The sequence below is a fragment of the Hypomesus nipponensis genome, chromosome 25 (genome assembly GCF_054491055.1).
Source record: "Hypomesus nipponensis isolate SF chromosome 25, ASM5449105v1, whole genome shotgun sequence".
In the NCBI taxonomy this organism is placed as follows: Eukaryota; Metazoa; Chordata; class Actinopteri; order Osmeriformes; family Osmeridae; genus Hypomesus; species Hypomesus nipponensis.
Window position 1 is genome coordinate 10,584,795 of NC_140385.1, and position 19,711 is coordinate 10,604,505.

At 44.5% G+C, this 19,711-nt stretch overlaps 1 protein-coding gene across 1 annotated transcript; it reads left to right on the forward strand.

Annotated features, from left to right (window-relative positions):
• The first annotated feature begins 509 nt into the window (after positions 1-509).
• Positions 510-19,349, forward strand: LOC146222211 (zeta-sarcoglycan-like). Its single transcript, XM_084691447.1, has 8 exons — positions 510-1,343; positions 9,755-9,949; positions 11,924-12,025; positions 14,877-14,964; positions 15,895-16,017; positions 16,157-16,229; positions 18,469-18,592; positions 18,888-19,349. The coding sequence occupies exons 1-8, from the start codon at positions 1,305-1,307 to the stop codon at positions 19,083-19,085; spliced, it is 942 nt and encodes a 313-aa protein (XP_084547573.1). The 5' UTR covers positions 510-1,304; the 3' UTR covers positions 19,086-19,349.
• Positions 19,350-19,711: the final 362 nt, after the last annotated feature.

Consider the following 19,711-nt stretch of genomic DNA (forward strand, 5'->3'; position numbering starts at 1 on the left):
GGCATAATCTGGAATAGCCGAGACAGCCTAAAACTGCATTCATGACGTGTGTCCAGGCAGGCAGCTGCTGGCTGGCCTATATCGTAGACTACACCTTTTAGAGTAGCATGTCCCATGTTCGTCCAAATGCAGTGTCCTATTTCTTCCGATAGACGGCACCGTCGGCCATCAAGTGTGCAAAAGCATCTAACAAATTAGTCAAATAAATTAAAGTAGGCCTACTGCCTAGTGTCGATATTTTTTTCAAAAATAAGCTTCTTAATATCATAACCTTTGAAGTGAACGTTAAATGTTTAAGTCACTTCCTGCAACCAATGATCTGATATAAAAAAGACCAATGGTCTCTAGGTTATCCTCAAAAATACATAAACAAAGGTATAGGTCCATGTTGTGGACTTCTCACAGAAAGCAGCAGTAACGTAGCCCAAGCTTATAAAAAAGTTTTTGCGTTCTTGCTGTGTTTATTATTAGGCCATCACAATATTTTAGAATAACAAATAGGCCTACTGTAAAATATGTTTTAAGTTGTTTTACAAAGCTACGAACCTACGAATTTTTACAAAATTCTAAACCTGGCAATTTCAGGTCTGCAATTTGCTGGCGTCTTTCTGGTTTGAAAGACATTTCGCTGCGCACGCCGATGCGTTTACCACCAATAGCTATAGAGGCTACCCATAGTAGCGTCACTAGTCGACGACTTCAGGAGTTTGATAAGTCGAGGTTGTCTGTTCGATGAACCCTTTGAAAATTTAATCATAAACTTTATGAGAAACTATATCACACGTCAATGCTTAGTGTGAGCGACAGGGATGGATTTTTTGTGTGTGCCGTCACTAGGCTCCGTCTCCTACAATCTTACACTCAAGTACAATCTCCAAACGATGACAGAGCTCTAGACACACGAGGATTGCTTTCTCACAATTCTACGCTGCAGTGCAATGCAAAGTTGTGTTTTTCAAAATCGATCTTTTTTTCATGTATTTTGTGGGACTTTCATGATTCTATTCCTCAAAAAGGAGCGTAATCATTGGACACGCTGGATACACCTGTGCAACATTTTGCTCAATGACCCCAGAATCTTGCACAAGACCAGTCGCTGTGATGTGCCGTCGTCGGAGTATTTTATTGATAAAACAGTGGAAATGAATATAACAGGAAGTTGAAAGCGTATAATTCTTCCCGCAATAATGAGATGGGTATGTAACTGTCTCGATTTTGGTGCGGCGGTCCGCCTATGCAGTCTTGTCCAAGTTTTTCAGAACTCTGAAATTGTCATAATATTGTAAAAAACAAGGAAACCCATCATGGATCAATCAACAACATTGGACATCGAGGCGCTTAAGGTGAGAGCGATTTAGTTTTTTTTTAATATCAATTAGCTAAATTGTAGCCTACAGAAAGTGTTGTATAGCCTAATCTAGTTTTCGTTGGACGGCTTAGGACTTGAGAAAATGTATTTCATACAGGGTGAAGGGTCTGAACGGTGCATGTGACCATTCAATTGTATGAGCTCGTATGACCATTCAATTGTATGAACATCTGTGACCAATCATGTAAGCTACATAGTTAAGTGTTGAAGAGAGATGAGCTATTAGTAACCCATTTTACTCTTCGCTGCATTTCAAAGCATGTTAAGGTTTTATCAATGAATAATGATCCTTGAGTGGAACTTGTTTCATTTATCTAGGGACGGTAAAGGGGGGCTATGCATCCGTTGTCCGTTCATTCCTATACGTGTACAGTATGACTGAGTTAACCCCCATCAGGGACCACACCAATGGAAGAAATAAATGGCCAACAGGTAACCTATTCCACACTAAAGGTGGTTCAACTTAACTTGAGAAGACAGGAAATTATGACTGTCCGTTTCATTGACAATATTATTATTTTAAAATGTATTTTACTTTCACTAACAATATGGTTCAGAGAACAACTCAGGAATCAAAGGTGTTTATTTTTGTGTTATTAAATGCTACCAATACCACTTACATTATCACAATAATAAGGATCTCTAATGAGTTTTCGTTTTAAGACTAAAGCATGTATCCACTATGTGCATATTCTGTCTGCATGCTCATTAATATTCTGGTCTTGAAAGAGGGAGGCAAAGACCTTAAGCTACTGTCAGCATCTTCTTTCAATGGTAGCTATGTGGAGCAGTGAAAACAGATAGAACTGGTGAGGATACACTTGAACAGGCCCACTATTTGTGCACTGTAACCCTCAACCATCCTAGTGTCTTTAGCGATGCAACCCGACATGTTTGGCATTGAGTCCCTCCAAATCGTTTTTTCCCCCAAATATTGTGTTTTATGTTTGTTAGTTTGTTCCAGTAAATGTTTAGATGGACTGTAAGGCCATACAGTAGTTTGTTTTAGAATGGTGGTATTATTTTGCGTGTAGGCTACAGTAAGGATCATGAGTCTCATCCTGCATGTTGACAGTAACATCTCTGAATGGTCACTTTGACACTTCCCCTGTGTATCCATGTGATGAATGCAAATTTACCCCAGGAGTGTTGTCCAAAATGGATTTGTGAGCTCAGGAAGAATTAGTAGGGGATTAGCGAGGAAAGCCAGTGCACTCCTGCATTATACAGGACTCTCTCTCGGAGAGTGCCTGTTTACGTCAATGAGCAATTTGTCGAGTCAAATGTAAAAGCGTGAGGGGTAAACAAATGGAGATCCAACCTCATAATCAACAGCAAGCAACCAAATGTGTTGACGAATAGCCTGCTGTGAGGTTCATTAACCAAAGTAACTAATTGTACTGATTTAAGCTTATCCTAATGGAGTGCAGCTGACTTAGTTGCATGTGTACTGTTGGGTCCTTTTAATGAGACTGGTAAAGAAAACGTTGACTAACTTTACATTTATGCATTTAGCAGGCGCTTTTATCCAAAGCCACTTCCAAGAGAGAGCTAACTTAAGTCATTCTTTTAGGGGATCTCCAAAACTTTTTCACATATTCTTTTATTTTTTGGGGCTTGCATGCTCAGACGGTGACCTTATCTAGCTGCAACCTTATCAGAGCCTTTATCGCCCCCAGGCCCATTCAGGTTATCTATTCTCTGTCCTGTAAAAGACAAGCAGAAGTTCTGAGGAAAGGGCACAGAGAGCAAAAGAACTGAAATACAAAGCACCAATAGACACCTTTTTTGTCTCTCCAGAAAGCCCTAAATTGTCTTCAGATTAGATACTACTTGGTCGTTGCATTAAGGGCAAAATGTAAGTCAGCTTTTTGAGTGACTCGTCAGTATCTGGGAATAGCATAAACGACTGTATCTTTGTAGTCCACTGCATTATTTAAGAACCTTGCGCTTATTGCACATGCCCGTCACAAATTGTGCAGACTTCCATCAAAATGAGGGTCTACTCCTCTTCCTGTTTAGGTGAGCGTTTACAAAGTGCCGTGAATTCCGTGAAATTTGCCAGAACCCACCCATCACTTTCTTGACATGAATGTTCGGAGCGCACGGTGTCCTTAGCGATGACAGCTTTGCCTGTTTATAAAGGTAATTGGAAGATAAGGATGTGCACTCAGTCCCTGTCCCCGAAAAGTCAAGAGCAGTCTTTTTTGTGTCTTCAGTTCGGTTCCCCACCCCATGGCTACTGCAGTGAACGGGATCCGTGAAGCAAGCGCACTCAGAGAGGGAAGACCGAATTGGAGCTGAGAGCGTGTAGTCATTAGTGCTTCTCAAATGTTTTCTTACCTCCGGCTGAGGCGAGCCTTGTGGGACACCCGTGGCACAGCGGAGTGAGGGAACGCAACACGATGCTGCTGATTAACATCATCAGGCATTAATAACGCCTCATTTTCCTTCGTTAGACGGCTTCTCGGCGGCGTTTTGCTGCCTCTGCAGAGCCTTGTCGTTTGATCAAAACAGCATGTAGACCATCACTCGGCGCTAATTGGCGAAGACGAGCTGCACTGGCGGAGGGAAGGGCCGCTGGGTAATTGCTATCGCCTCCGCCTGGAACGTACACGGGGCTCCATGCTCGGGGGACAACCCCCTGGTATCAGACTTGCATGGTCTCATCTCTGCAAACATTGACTTTATCAATAGACGAATGAGACATTTTTGGTCCCGTCCTATCCACACGTATGCTATCACACAACACACAAATGTTGGCAGAGCAGAAGTAGGCCTGGACTACGCTTGGTTGAAGAGGTCTCGCGTTTTAAAGTAATCAAGACTTGACTGGCAGGTGGTAAATCTTCATAGCCCAACTGAGGGTATTGAAGGCTCTGTTGGGTGAATTGGGCTGTTTTTTTTAGTTTTTTTTTTACAATTGAATCAATTATGCCTAGACGAGTTGTGCTATTTGGATCAGAATCATTTTTGCCTGCATAAGCAAACCTCGTATTTCAACCTCAAAAAGCCCCATCTGGAATGTGAGAGGCTTTCAGACTCTAAGGATAATTGTTCTGCATGCAAATGCACTCTGAGCACTCTGATCACAGTTCTTCTGCTTGATAGAACTGGAAAGATGATTCACATAAACCCCTTCGATCTGGGCTCTCTGCTAACATTGGAGAGCAACGCCCGCACAATGATCCACTCTCGGCATAGGGTTACACGTCAAACATTGTCTGCTTGAAAGTGAGCTTGTGACTCAAGCCGTGCTACCGAAATAGCACTGACTTCACAACGGCCATTCGAGATGCGGCACACAACTGTTGACTTATTTAGCCGTCTTCTTTAATACTTGGGTCTGGTTTTGAAAGTGCGCGCACCGGCTCCTGCTCGCGGTAATGACAGATTGACAAAGCACCGCCACGGCACGCCGCTGCGCTCCTGTTTCATTTGCCGTGCAAACGGCCGAGCTTTAGGAGACGTGACTCAGCGAGGGTAATGTATGCATTAAAAACTCTGCAAAGAAATCACAGGATCCACCAGTGGTGTGGGAACAGTAGGTTGCCATAGAAATTAGAAGGGCTGAAGTGCTATAGTTTCCCCTGGCAACAGAGGGTTGAAAATAGACTTGAGTTGGCCTGCTCTGGCACGACTGTAGGCTAAAGAGAGAACTTTCTAGAGAAGAATGAGAAGGGGGTACTGTCTGTATACAGAGTGTTTGCATACCCTTGAGTGTCTCATTAGTAATTCCGTTTTCGCGAAGTGTTTTATCCTGCTTGGAGCCGTGACTTAGCTTAGTGAACATATCAGTTAGTATTCAGAGCCAGACTCTTTATTGGGAGCTGTGCTTTGATCCAAGTAGATCCACCCTTTTCTACGTTGCCCATCCTGAGTTTCAACGCGGCATCTATAGCCTCTAAGTTTTTGTGTTTTGTGGACTATCATCTACAGTACATGTAAGGACCTTGTAGCACTGGTGCTCTCAGTGGCAAAAAAAATCTGATGGTTGAATCTCTTGGATGAGATTGAAATGACCGTGAGAGCTTCTTTGCACCCATCTCTCATATCGCTCCTCTCCATGAACTGTATCAGTGGTCTAATTGGACGCTGTGACATTTCTGGGTCAGCGATAAGGGGTCATTTGTATTCACTGCAAAGTCACATATCCCATTTGTGAGACATCTGTCATTACTGTGAGATGTGACCAAACTGTCATTCTGAGCAGGAATCAAGAATTGTCAAGTGGATGAAACTGTAGTGAGCATAGGAGGAATTGTGCAATGGGCCTGTGATTGCCTATCAGACACAACCTCTAAGTGCACTATGCTTGTTGACCTTGTAAGTGTAACGTGTGTTTGTCATGTGCAGAGAAACATGCATTGATCTCACATCACAGCCTCTTGGTTTCCCAGTATTTCTACTGCAAGACTGCAGAATGGGATTTCAAAGCCAGGTTTATGCTAGAGTTCTGCAGGTCTCAGAAGTGATCATAAAAGTGCTACACAAGGAGTTTTATTCAGCACCTTTCAGGGCAGATCTCAGGGAATTCTTAGAGAACTACTCTTGTCTATTTTGGGCTCTAGTTCTTGGTCTGACTGGGTAGATTAGCGCTCTAAGAACACACATTGAACTCTCTCACACAATGTGAGAGTGTATAATGGATTCATTTAACTCAATTACAGGCTATCGTTGCACATTGTATGTCTTGCTACTTTAGTTATTCTGTGTCAGTTTAGGGACACTGGAGTAATGTCATGGTTACAAATTACCCAATTAAAGCAGTGCAAATCAGTCGGAATGAGTCCATTGTCTTAAATCCATTAAGACAACTGTGTCAACAATTAGTTCCATAAGTCTCGATTTGAAAATGCTTGTGACAATTGGGCTGAGATTGAATTTGATATGTATAGAAATCTCAGTACTGGCAAGATATCAAAGTAGTTTTTTTGCACCCACACAGCACCGACCCGCAGATAATTGTTTGTAAGAAAGTTGGGATGTTGATACTGTAACGCTACCAAGCTTTTTGAGACCCAAATTATGCAAGAGTTGGAAATGCTAAGTTGAGTCTGAAGGTGTCCCCCCACGGCTGGCTCGTCGGGGCCCATTTCGAGATGGTGCTCTTGGAGCCCAGGGATCCTGGAATGCCACAGTGGCCAAAGAAGTGTTGCGGGGCCCGTCGACTGGGTCGCCACATCTGGCACAGGCGGTCTCTGCCGAGAAGGCTGCAGCCTACACTCGCTCTCCATGCGCGAGCCCCACATGGTTCCTCCAAAAATGAATTGAGGAAAGCGGGAGAGACGCAACTGGCTGCCCTGTTCGCTGAGCCCGTCGTCAGCCACAGTGGAACACGTAGTGCGACGGGAGATCCCAAGCAGAGTCCCACTGCGCACTGCACGTTATAAATCATTCTATTCACTCATTGTAGGAGGAATTCCACCTGACTCGAGGCTCATTTATCAGCCATACCTGAACTGGGAGGGGAAGGGGGTGGTGGAGGGAACGACGACCCAGTGTTCAGTTCCTCCTCGGTGATGTGTTGTGCTCTTGGCCTTGGAGCCAGTGGTCGCACCCCGTCAGGAAGCCACCTCAGATCAGCGGCTGCCGACGCACGCCCCCAACAACCAAACTTGATGGTCACCTGCCCCTTCTGATCTTTTGATAAATGCTCAGACGTTCCAAATACAATGGGTAATGCGCCCCCCCCCCCCCCCCTCCAAAGCCATATGGGCACAGAAATGCACCTCTCCTAGGCTTTGCCAGAAAGCAGGTGTTTTCAATGGGATTGCCATCAGGATTGACGACATTGCAGAAAACAGGTATTTTTGATTGGTTAGTTAGTTCCTTGAATTTCATGTGTCAAGAACATGCTTGTGAAAGTCCTTCAGTGAAGATTGGAGGACAGTCTGATGAAATCCTGACTTTGGCAACATGCTTCGCAGAATTAATGTCTTCCCTTGTGAAGGAGCTTACATAGAACTCCAGTGAGCACTGAAAGCACTTGGACCTTGACACATTTTGGTCAAAAGAGGTTTCATAAAGACAGTTTGCTTTCATGTAAGGGCATTTTCAGGTTAACCATTTAGAAATTACAGAACATTTTGTATGCCACCTGCCCCCATTTAATTGTACTACAAGTATTTGTTAAATTGGCTCCACAGCTATGTTTATTAGGCAGGTCTATTGGGCTTGTGCTGTTGCATTCATTAGAGAGGTCTGGCCGTGATTCTAGCTGTGTTCTGGCATTTTCCTATGGATGCTGCGGTTGTGGTGTAATACAGTCTCTGTATGTCTCACATCAGTACTAATTGAGGTGGCTTAAAGATGAACTGAATTTAATCAGGGATATTTTAAAAGCACTGGACAGGTCCAAGTTCATTGGTCAAAATATAGGAATGGAGGACAGAGAAAGCCACTAGTGGATGATCAATTGTAATGAAGAAAAAGCGAGTAATGGAAGATGAAAGAAGCTGCAGGATGTACTAAGCTCAGTCAGACATGGAGGAAATGTTATGGGCCAGACATGCATGGCTGCAGATACAGACACACTTATCTTCATTGATGATTTGACTGCTGGCAGCAGCAGGATGAATTGTGAAGCGTGCGGAAATATTGTATCTCCTCACGTAGAACAGAACGCCTCTAAACCCATTTCACAGCAGCAAGACAATGAGCCCAAACATATTGCCAGAGAAGCCAACGAGTTCCTCACAGTCAGAAATTGGTCAATTCTAATTGGCCTAAAGTCAGTCACCCGATAACTCGGAATCTAATTGAGTGTGACTTGAACATACTGTGGAGGGAACGGAAGGTAGAAAGCCCCAGAAACAAGCTGGTATAGGGGCTATGCAGAGGCCAGGAAGAGCATTGCCATGGAAGATGCCGAGTGCTAATGACTGGATCAAAGACTTCAGGCAGTTATTGTAAGCAATGGATATCTGACTAATGCATGTTATTTGATGCCTTAAAATGAGTTCATATAGGCAAATTATTGTTTTTGGACAGCTAATGAAATGATAGTCTACACCTTTTATTTATTTCGCCCTGTTGAAGAACTATAGAATTGAACCCAAAATGGTGTCAAATGTTTGATTTCAATTGAGATTTCCTGTTTTAAAGATTGACAATCTCACACAGTAGAATACTAATGACTTTTAGTGTGTGTGTGTGTTGGGGGGGTGAGGTGGGTGGGTGGGTGGAGACAAAAAAAAAAGAGCCAGTAGCACACAGGAAGTTGTCATTCACATTCTTTGTGGACACAAGAATCCGGTTTGAAAATGTCAACATTTGATTAGAATACAACAAAGCTGGGACACCTGGTTATTAAATCCCATCCAAACGACCTTTAGACATGTAAAAGGTTGTTTGTTCATGAGTATGACATTCAGAAATGTCAAGAGCAGGTACACGGACAGGCTTGTTCTGTGCCGCAGGTTACTGTGTCTTTGTTGAAAGATGATTACCCTATTTGATTTTCATTCACTGATGAAGAAAGCGTATTGAAGCATGTTGTATAAGATTCAAGTGTTTAGCCTCTGCGTCTATAGTGCCATTCCAGGGTCTCGTACCCTTGTAGACCATCCATCTTTACCATGACAGATCACTAACATGTCAACGGTGAATTGCGGTAGATGATCATCATTTCAATGCATTGGCAGGGTAAGACACCTTTCGAGATAGAGGCTCAGATGTGCTGCTCGCTGTTAATAAAATCAAGTCACCCAGATAACCTTGTCGGCGAGGCCTGGAGCTTGATGGATTACTGTAGCGGCAGTTCAATTTGAGAGCCGAATACGGCTACTGTAGCCGACTCAGAAGTGTGGCGTTGTCACCCCTGCTACCTCCTGTCAATTACTATGCATGGTCTTTTCAGGCTAGGATAACACCGTGCCTTCAGTCTGGGGATGGTGTCAGGCTCTTTTATATTTTGTTTTGTTTTTAAGTGACAGAGTGGCAGAAAACTTTTTAAAAAGCAAGTTTGTTGCTTTCATGTGGGCTGTGAACGTCTGAGGTCTTTATTGCCTTTAGTCTAATGCTGTCCCAGTACTGTTTACAAAATATATCTTTCAAACACGGCAACACATTCATAATTTATAAGATAAACAATGAACCTATAATAAGAAGTGCAATAACGGGAAGATTTTCACCTGACTGGACAGAAGATGGAAGGACGAGTTCAGAATGATACCGGCCTTCTTTGAAGTAAATGACTGCATATTGATCGAAAAAGTAGGGTTACCAAAACACATGGCTGGCAGTATGTTAAAATAGGATTCTTTTTGTGACCTGCATGCGGTGTTTCAGGGTTTTGATATAATGCCATGCCAGTGATAAACCGTCACCTCATACATTTGGCGGCGTGTGTAAGCAGCGCGTCCGTGTGCGGTTCCGTTCCAGATGACCCAGGAGCAGTACATCCTGGCGTCCCAGTCCCTCCACCTCCAGCGGCCGGGCTGCGTCGCCGTCTACCCCGTGGGCCTCTACGGCTGGAGGAAGAGATGCCTCTACTTCTTCCTGCTGCTGCTGCTGGTCATCATGATAGTCAACCTGGCTCTCACCGTGTGGATCATAAAGGTCATGAATTTCACAGTGGTGAGTACAGGGTGCCTTTCGTACCGGACCAGGATGCGTGGCGTTACCTCAGGAATAGTCCAGGTCCCAAAGACTCTTCTATTTCTGGCAGGTTTCCACATGAGGGTCTGGATAGACGGCTCCACTAAACATGGTCAAAAAAAAAAAAAATATATATATATATATACACACACACACACACACACATATATTAAAGGTCTGTGGGCAGCAAGATAATCTCTTTTTCACCTTTCACTCATCTTATCCAACCATGACCTACAACTAAGTCTGATTAAAGTGGAGTATAATTTTTGGGGGGATAGCCTATTCTCCACCAACAACAGACTAGCATGATGTAACCAATAAGCCTCTATCGATTAGGTAGCATGCATTGAGGTCTGGCTAGGGGAATTATTGAGCTACACTGGTCTATTATTGAAGGATCGTGTTGAATTAATCGATGAATCTACCTTGTAATGATGGTTAGATGGGTTTGGGGATGTCCTTCAACCTCTGAAATACTGTTGAACAATCTACTTCTATCCACTTCTTACTTTCTGTATGCAGTATTTATTTGGGAATTTGGATAAAAGCGTCTGTTAAATGCATAAAATGTCTAACGTAACGAACATTTGCCAAACCATTTAAGACTGAAGTAGGTTGGAGGGATGCAAAAAGTGACTAATTTTCATGACTTTTATGCGAATGAGAAATTGATCATCCACAAATGCTATTTTTGAAGGAGTGTGCAATGTAGGTCAGCTGTAGATTTTGAAATACTGTATGAAACGCTCGAGTCTTAGACAAAACCGTTGAGAGTTTAACATGAGATTAGCTCAACCATTGTGGCACACTTTTCCATTTCATGAATAAAATAAAACGACCCAAAAAAGACGTGGGGCTTAAAGTTGCGGGGTGTTGATCGTGAACGTAAACCCAACGAGGAGATTTGGTTCGCGTGACATTCTCAGGGACAATGCACCCCATCAACCATTTTGTCAACAAACTCCTGACGACTGCATCCAGGGAGAGGGATGCATCCCCAGGCTATCTTTATCGCCTCCCCCCTCCCCAGCCTCCCATCAATCTCTGTCGCCGGTAAAGACCTTATCAGCGGTGTTGGTGTCGCTCCAGAAAATGTACTCCTCCGCTTCCCATCTCTCAAGACTTCGCTGGCTCAATAGAAAACTCTATGCCAACCTAGGCTTTTTCCCTCCTGTTTGTTTCCAACATTTGTTCACCTCAGTTGATAGGGAGGAAAAAAAACCTAGATTTGGAATGCAGGTCGTGTCTGTTCGGACTACAACGGTTCTCATCTTTTAAATGATAAATTGGTCCATTGTTGACTGAACAGATGTTTTATTGATTTGGAACACAGCAACTTAATGTATTATCGACAGAAAATAAATTTATAAGTACTTGTTAGATGGACTTAAAATTAAAAAACTTTAAACACAAAGATTTGTATTTATTTATTTATATATATATATATATATATATCACACACTGCAACAAACATCAAACCCCTACATATCCTTGAACAGGATGGACAGAATCAAAGAAAGATGTCTGTGTAACCTTCATTGCCGCTCGGTCATAAATACGGAGGGTTGCCACGTTAGTGCGGCTTGAAAGGCTTAGCAACACGCCATCACCCTGCCTGTGTTCACAGCGTGTGTCTCTGTCACCGCCGTGTGACAGCCTACCTCTGTCCTGTCACTCAGTGTCCTTGGTGCCTGGCATGCACAGACTCAAGGTAGGGGGGCTAACCCAGGCCATGGCCGACCATTAGCAGGCTCCAAGCGACAATGAATAAAACCACAGGGATGTCTTTTGGCAACTGAAATGGGATTGAATCAGTACACCGCCTTGGTGTGTATTTTTATGGTTAGGTTTTGGGTTCATATTAGGCTCAACATTATGTACCCAGTCAAGCACCTGGTTTACCTGAGGCTTTTTTGACCGGCACTTTCCTCGGTTTTGTCTGTGTCATAGAACGGAATGGGAGACCTCCAGGTGAGCAGGGATGGCATCCGTCTGGAGGGAATATCAGAGTTCCTCCTGCCCCTCTACGTCAACGAGATCCAGTCGAGAAAGGTAAGATAGAGCAACTGTCCTGGAGGACAGCGAGGCACAACTGGATTGGCCAATTCCTTCCCCCCCCCCCCCCAGTCAAAACCAGCCTAAGACCCACAGATCGAAGTATTCTGACGGACTCCGAATACTTTAGGGAAAAGAGTCCATGATATGTGGCCTGATCTGAAGGCGGAGAGCCCGTCCGTGGATGTTTCAACACCCATCAGACGCGGGAACACAGACGAGGAGCGTCCCGTTGTCTGTCTCCAGCCGTGACGGTCTTCTCTCCCCCCTCATTTCCTGTCCTCCTGTGCCTGTATCGGGCTCCCCCATCAGCAGGAGATGGGTAATAGGTAATAACATCCTCCTCTGCCTCTCCCGGGCCACATCCAGCCCTACTGGAGATCACGGGCGATTACAGAGAAAACCCGCTGGATTTCCAATCAAGCCCACGCGATAAAGCCCCCCCCTCTGCCCCATCCCCCCCCCCCCCCCTCCCTCCCGCCTGCCTTCAACCCCGCAACCCTTTGATGTTCTGTAGATTAACTTAAAGAGAAGCTCCAGCACAAATGCTCTCTTTTTTTCTTTTTTTCTCCCGCCTAACTTCATAGGCGTTCTGTTGATGGTTCCCTTTGCGGGGATTTGTTATGGTCGAGGAAAGTAATTTCAGGACCTGGGAGATATGCTTTTGGAGTGCCGTCGATACGGGTGAGGACAAGACTTCGGGATTGATTTGGTACACTGGATTGATTGAGAAACTGGATAAAATAGGTAGACGATTGACTTTGATGTGCAGTAGGCTCTTTGATGGCCGCCTTCGTACTGCCTGTTCAGTGTTGCCATTGATTTACTTGTCAGTGCATATTGAACGTTCCGGAATCTCATTGAACACAAGCACGTTGCACTGGAGATGCTGAAGAGTTTGGCTCGCTTTTTGACTGGGGAGGGGGCCCCACACCGGCGCTGCACCGCCCCGAGACATTTTTACAGTGTTGTTTACGGACGAGCAATGCAAGGACACCCTTATCTCCTCTCGCCAGAGATTTTCGCGGGAGGGAATCTCTGAAAGGGTTGTTCAATATTTCTCACCTGAGGAAATGTGTCAAGCACTGAGCAGGGGGGGAGAGAAGGATTATGGTTATCCTCTGAGTTGCAGGGAGTTTAGTCATACTACTGTGGATGTAGCGCTTTTTCAGTCTGACTTGCACCACTGATCAATAAGCTATTACAGAGAGCTATGGTGGAGGCACAGCCTTTGGTGTGGAGAACTGTATGTAGATGTCTTGTTTAACTTCGCTCATGTTGTAGTAGAGCACTGATGTGATAGGAAATGAGTTAGCCCTGGAAATAAGCTGTTAGAAGAACTATTGTACTGTATATTGAATGATCCAAAGATATTCAATCTGTCTAATCTGCGGATCTCAAACGTCTTTGTGGAAATGCACATGGCGACTGTGTGGGCTCATGATGAAAGCCCTAAACACGATCTTGGGTGTGAATTGAATAGTGTAATATTAATGACACTGATATTAAGCTGCGGGGGGAAGTTAATCAAATCTCTGCCATTCAAAACTGCTGGCTGTTGTCTCCACGGGATCCCGTCATTCTATAAATAGGTCAGAGCAGGTGTGATTCATTGGAGTGAAGCCTATCCCTCTCTGAGGTGGATACTAACAGGCATGAACAGAGACAATTAGGAATTAAATTAGAATGAATTTCACACCATTAATTACCGTTACATTTTTACAGCTACATGCGTTCATTAAGTAGATATGTGTTCCAAATGGTCACAAATCTGCATATAGCAAATGTGGCAGATAATCAAGGACCAGAACTGTACAGTTCCAACTGTATTACAGCAATTAGTGCCATAGTAAATGAACACACGCAAAAACAGGGGTAGATCATGGTGAGGGAATATCGCTGAAACACTTAGAAATGGACCAAACAGAAAGAGGCTGGGGTGAGCAGAGTGTGAAGGAAACCTGAATCCCCTCAGGTCGATCTCATCGTTTATCGACTTGAAGCTCAGGGGGGCTAGCACGAAGTGAGGCTTCCACCTCCATCTCATCACGCACCAGCCGAGTCCCAAGACCCTGAAACGTCACACAACTTCGCCACGCTTGGACTGCCTTTTTCAGAAGTAGTCCTCTGTGCCTCTTGCCTCTGGCCCTGATGCTGCTCATAGTATGCAGGGCGGCGCCCGCTGTTTTGGCTCCGCCATGGTAATTTGTCAGTCGGACAGCCTCACTGTAGCTACAACATCAACAGGCTCCATTTATGCGCGTTTGCTCTCTCCTCTCGGGGCCGACCTTCCCCGCGATGACTAATATCGCTTTCATCCCCTTCCAAAGGAGCGTTCAAGAGAGCCGCATTGAGGTCCACCCCCAGAGGATACCTGTTAATGCCTGTACACCCTTTTCTTTTAAGTGATACTTCAGTTAGGATTTGGGAAATCCCACCATGATGAGCACCCTTCCCCCCCGTCTGTAGGTCCTTCAGAACCTGCGCTCACGATGAGCATGTCATATCTGGCGGGCTCTCGATGAAAACCATCTCAGAAGTTTACCCACTCAATTGCAGTCTTCCACTCTTAAGGGTTCCTTTTCATTTTACTGGAGAAGATTGGTCTGAGGTTGAAGAAACGCGATTAAAATGCAATACACTGAATGGGTTATTGAACAGGCAATTACTGAAGCAAACTTTAATTTGTTCTTAAACATTGTTCCGAGTTAATTAGAGAGTAATAATGGCAAGCCGTTACAGCTGAAAGTCTTGATTCATTATGAAAAAATGAAGCGTTGACTCTTGTTCTCTTCTTCCGGTCTGTTCTTCTCCTCTGGCATCCTCGTTCCTCTCATGTTTTCCCCAGGACAGCCCATTGGTCTTGCGGGCCGAGAGCAATGTAACACTTAACGCCCGGAACAGCCGAGGCCAACTCACCGGGCAGCTAACAGTGGGTGAGATACCATCTATTGGCTAGACTGTTTTGTTTTTGGCCTCATACTAATTAAATGATGAATGAGCACCCTACTAATTTGATTGGCTTAATTCAACTAAAATATTTTATATGTATCTTGATACTTTACTATTTACTACCAATTCTGACCATTTGTTGTTTTAAGACAAAGTGGCTGAAACTGTAAATTGCTTGATCGATCTTCTCTCTTTAATGACTCTAATCAAGTTTAGAGCAACAATTTATCTTTTTTCTCATTGCCAATTGTCTCCTTCCGCTTGAGGAAACACTGGGAAGTTTTGCAGACATTAACCTTTGAGTCACTTATGGAAAGGGCAATGGATTCTTCTTATTATCGTCAAGTTTAACCATCAGTCAGACCAAATTACCTAAGCAATTTACATGATTAATGACCATTGGAAAGCAAATGACCTACTTATTATCTCGAACAGCTATTGATTCTACCCAGTATAAGTTTAAGATTGATGGTAATTCAACAAGGCTTTTGATATGACATCACCAGTTGCGCTCGACCTTCTCCGGGAAATTGGTGTCTCATTAGGTAGAAACAGCATTTGGAAAATCATCGATTAAATGAGGTGAAACTTGGCGAGAATAATTGACATCCAGTGTGCCAGCTTCTCCCAACTCACAGATGCAAATGCACAGACTATTGACTGATTAGGAGATTATTACACATCTGAAACTAAAGAGAAACCAGTATATAGTAGTGGGTAGGTCCTAACACCTGCTGTATTCATCTGCTGTTAATAACTGTCAACATTTTGTATTTGATTGGATTGTGCTTGAAAGTTGCCCATTTCCCAAATGGAATAGAATCAATTTCAGTTCCAATCCTGCAACTTCACAGCCTTGATACCATTTTCTCTTGTGACTCCACTCCCAATTGAACTGCCTGACCCCCTTCAAGATTCTGAGGCTGTGGAGGTCCAGTGCCAGAGGCTGGAGGTACGGAGCTCAAATCCAGAGAGACTTCTGTTCTCAGCAACTGAGGAGCAGGTCAGCATAGGAACGGACAAACTCACTGTTACCGGTAAATATAGACACTTTTTGTTTTGTTCTCTATTTCGCTGATAATTAATATGGAACGAAATCTCAGCCAAAAATGCTTAACGGTCAGGAAGGATGTAGGTGTGTTGTTGTTGTAATGTGATGTTGTTTTTTGTGGCTAGGTGCAGAGGGAGCTGTGTTTGGTCACTCAGTAGAAACGCCGCTCATCCAGGCGGTCGCCTCACAAGACCTGAAGTAAGCTATGCTCAGTAACATTTGGACCCAGCTTTGGAAATTGAACCGTACAAAACGCTATTATCGCCGTCATTCTCTGCAACATGCCCACTCACAAATCCACCCAAGTATCTCCCCCCTTTCATAAAACCCCTCTCAAGTTCAATTTACTCTGCCTTTTTCCTCACTTAACACTCAGTAATAATGACTTGCGCAAGCGTAAACTCATTTACCATATCAGCTGTTCCACATGGCAATGAGGAAGCGCCTTCGGTTTGGCTTTGTGGGTAAATTAGTGCTGGAGAGGACCCTGTAGGGTATGCATACTCCAGTTCCTGCTCTCCAGCTGCACACATGACCCCAGGCAGTGGTTGTGGGGCATCCATCAACCAGCCATAACGAGTGTGGTTGCGGTTCCACCTCTGTGGTCTTGTGTGGAGGGCTCGAATCACAGTTGGCAGACAAACACCATTCTGGCAGCTAATCACTCTGTGGTGAGTTGAATGCTAATGAAGTTGCCCCAGAGCGAACACATTTGCGTACACACACACACACACACTTACACAGCTCCCACAAGCTTTAGGGGTGACCATCTGCAGTGCAGTCAATATCAGGAAGAGTGAATGTAAAAGAGGGGCATTCTGAATTGCTGACATAATGACGTTTCACATCGACTCAACAGAAGTTGATGTTCGAAATGTTGCATTGATCAGGAACCATAATTAGCTGATCGACAAATCCAAGGTAGCACTTCTATTCAACGATATCATTTTCTATTCTATATTGAAAAGAAAGAAAAAAATAATAATCTGCTGCAAATGTTTTTCTACTTTTGGAAGCATTTTTGCACCCCGCAGGTTTGCACACAAGGGCAGGCAGGTAAGATTTGGACAGCAGTGGGTGATTCTTGTGCCAAAAATCTCAGATGTGAGACTGAGGGAGGGAGAGAGAGAGAGGGAGAGAGGGGGGGGGGAAGCTCTACCTGTCCTTGTCACAGTGAAAAACAACACACCTGCTGTTTAGCCTTTCCAAGGGACATCTGCCGGGATTTACTTCATAACGTCACCCAGTGTACCATACACTTTGACTCGTTCCTTCTACACCTTATGTCACCTTGTCGGTTTCATTAACCCTGCTCTCCATAGGGCCTTTTTTAAGGACCTGTACTTGGACTTTTCCCCAATAAGGAAGGATACGTTGCAGACCAAAAATTGCGAAGAGAATAGCTCTGCTGTATTGTTATTTCAGCTGAGAAAACGTGTGTCCCTTTCCATTCCTCTGTGGTCTTGGTCTGTCATAGAAAAGTGTGTTGGGCTGGATATTTCTGTGTGTTAGCATCTTGGCCTAATTTGTAGCCTGCCGTCAAAGTGGCACAGGGTAAACAGAATACTTGACTGTACATAACTCAGTAAGTTCTGTGAAAGCGTAGAAGCCGATTTTTAAAGCTGAACAGGCTTTTGGAATGCAGATTATATTCATTTGCCTTTTTTCATAATCCAAATGTGTCACATTCAAAGGTTCTGGAGATTTAAAGATTTCCAAACCACGCGTTTATAGTCGCTCCATTTAAAATTCATTGAAAACATATTTGGGTGGAATAGAACCAATTTGAAACGGTTAAGAGTTATGAAAACACATTTCTCATTGATTGGCTCTCGCTCTTATCTCTGCGTGTAAACAAATATTCCACGGCAGGAAAATGTATAATTGCATTAGCCTCTGTATTGCTGAAGGTCAGAATCAGATGCCACAACATCACGTGTGCTCACGAGCAGCGCCAGGCTAGAATAATGAAGAGGACGTACGCAACCGTGAACCCTAACGCTGTTCTAGTCGACTCTTATCGACGTGTTGGAAGTCAACACAGGAACTAAGCGAATAATACAAATATTAACATATTGCGCAATGCCTCACGCTAAGCTGATTTGATATTCCGTCAAAGCCTGCATGGCGATGAATTCTCATTAGCTGTGACACAAATTAATATAGATGAGGTAGATAAGCCTTTTAGTAGATTACATGGAGACAAAGAAAAAAACGTTCCAAAGTCTTTGGGGAGTTTTGAAATGTAAAGTGTTAAATCAAACCAAAGTTCCAAGTCTTAAGTACAGGACTCTGAATCAACTTTCGTTGTCCGCATCATTGTGATCACTTCCACTAGTTAGGGGGAAGAAAAAAACCCACAAAGTTGGACAACTGTAGACGCGCGCCTCATGCTCGATAGGTCACTGCTCGATGCGTGTGTTGCTGACGTTGTCAGGCTGGAGTCCCCGACGCGCACCCTGACCATGGAGGCCCCCAGGGGAGTGGAGGTCAGCGCCCGGACGGGGGGGCTGAAGGCCTTGTGTCGGAAAGACGTGCACCTCCAGTCCACCGAGGGAGAGGTGAGGAGCATGCGGAACCTCCCCGTCCGGGGGACCCGCCATTAACATAAAATGCATTATCATAATTAGGTCTATTATTGCTCAAGTGTTTCACCCTCTAGCCTTGGCCTGACTTGTCACGGTCTCATTTTTTGTAATTGTGTTAGTGTATTCCCAATGCAGGCCCAGTGCCCCACTCACACAGATTGAATTAGCTTTCCAATTTATTTGTTGGAAGGAGTGTCACGGCTTCAAGCAACGCACCTCCACCTTCAGAGAGCCACAAACACCACTGATTTCATTTTCCCCCGATCAGATCTTTCTAGATGCGGACGCTATCCGACTGGAGACCCTGCCCCTCGGCACCTACGCTGCCTCCTCAGGCCCCTCCTCCTCCCCCCGGACACAGCAGGTGTATGAGGTGTGCGTCTGTCCCAGCGGCAAGCTCTACCTCTCCCCTGCCGAGAGCAGCTCCACCTGCCAGGCTGTCAGCAACATCTGCCTCTGGAGCTGACCTGGTACCGGCACCGACGGAACACCTCGTGGCCCCGGCTCGAGGACCCGTCTCCCTGCCGGGGGTCTGCCTCGTCATCTGACAGGACACCAGAGACGGGAACCTTCCGGTGAAGTCTGACTCTAGGCCTGACGTCTGGCCATAACACAGGCCTGAGCGCAGCAGTGACTGTCGCCTGTCACAAAATGCTGCTCCTTTGCCAACAGTCCGGAACTTTCCAGCACTGCAGATTCCAGAGATGAACGCCTTATGCATCAGTTAGTTCCTGATGAGAAGGGGCGGGGCTAGGGGGGGGGGGGCGGGGGGCAGAACACAGGTGCCTTTTCTATGGAACAAGGAACACTAGGTAGACTATAGACTTTGTCGGGATGTCTGCTTCTTGCATAGAACAGTCGAGGGAGCACAATTCTGCCATTTTTTTCTTTAGTTATTCACAACTTTCTTGAATGTTGAGTCTTAAGAGAATGCTTGATTCCCATTGTTCATGTTATTACTTAATGTTTAGGATTTCCCATGTTCAATTGATGTTTTCTATACTGTATTACAAATGTCTATACTGTACTTTGAAACAAAACTGTTTTGATAAAGACATTTGAAATGGTACTGATAAAATGATACAAGTAGCG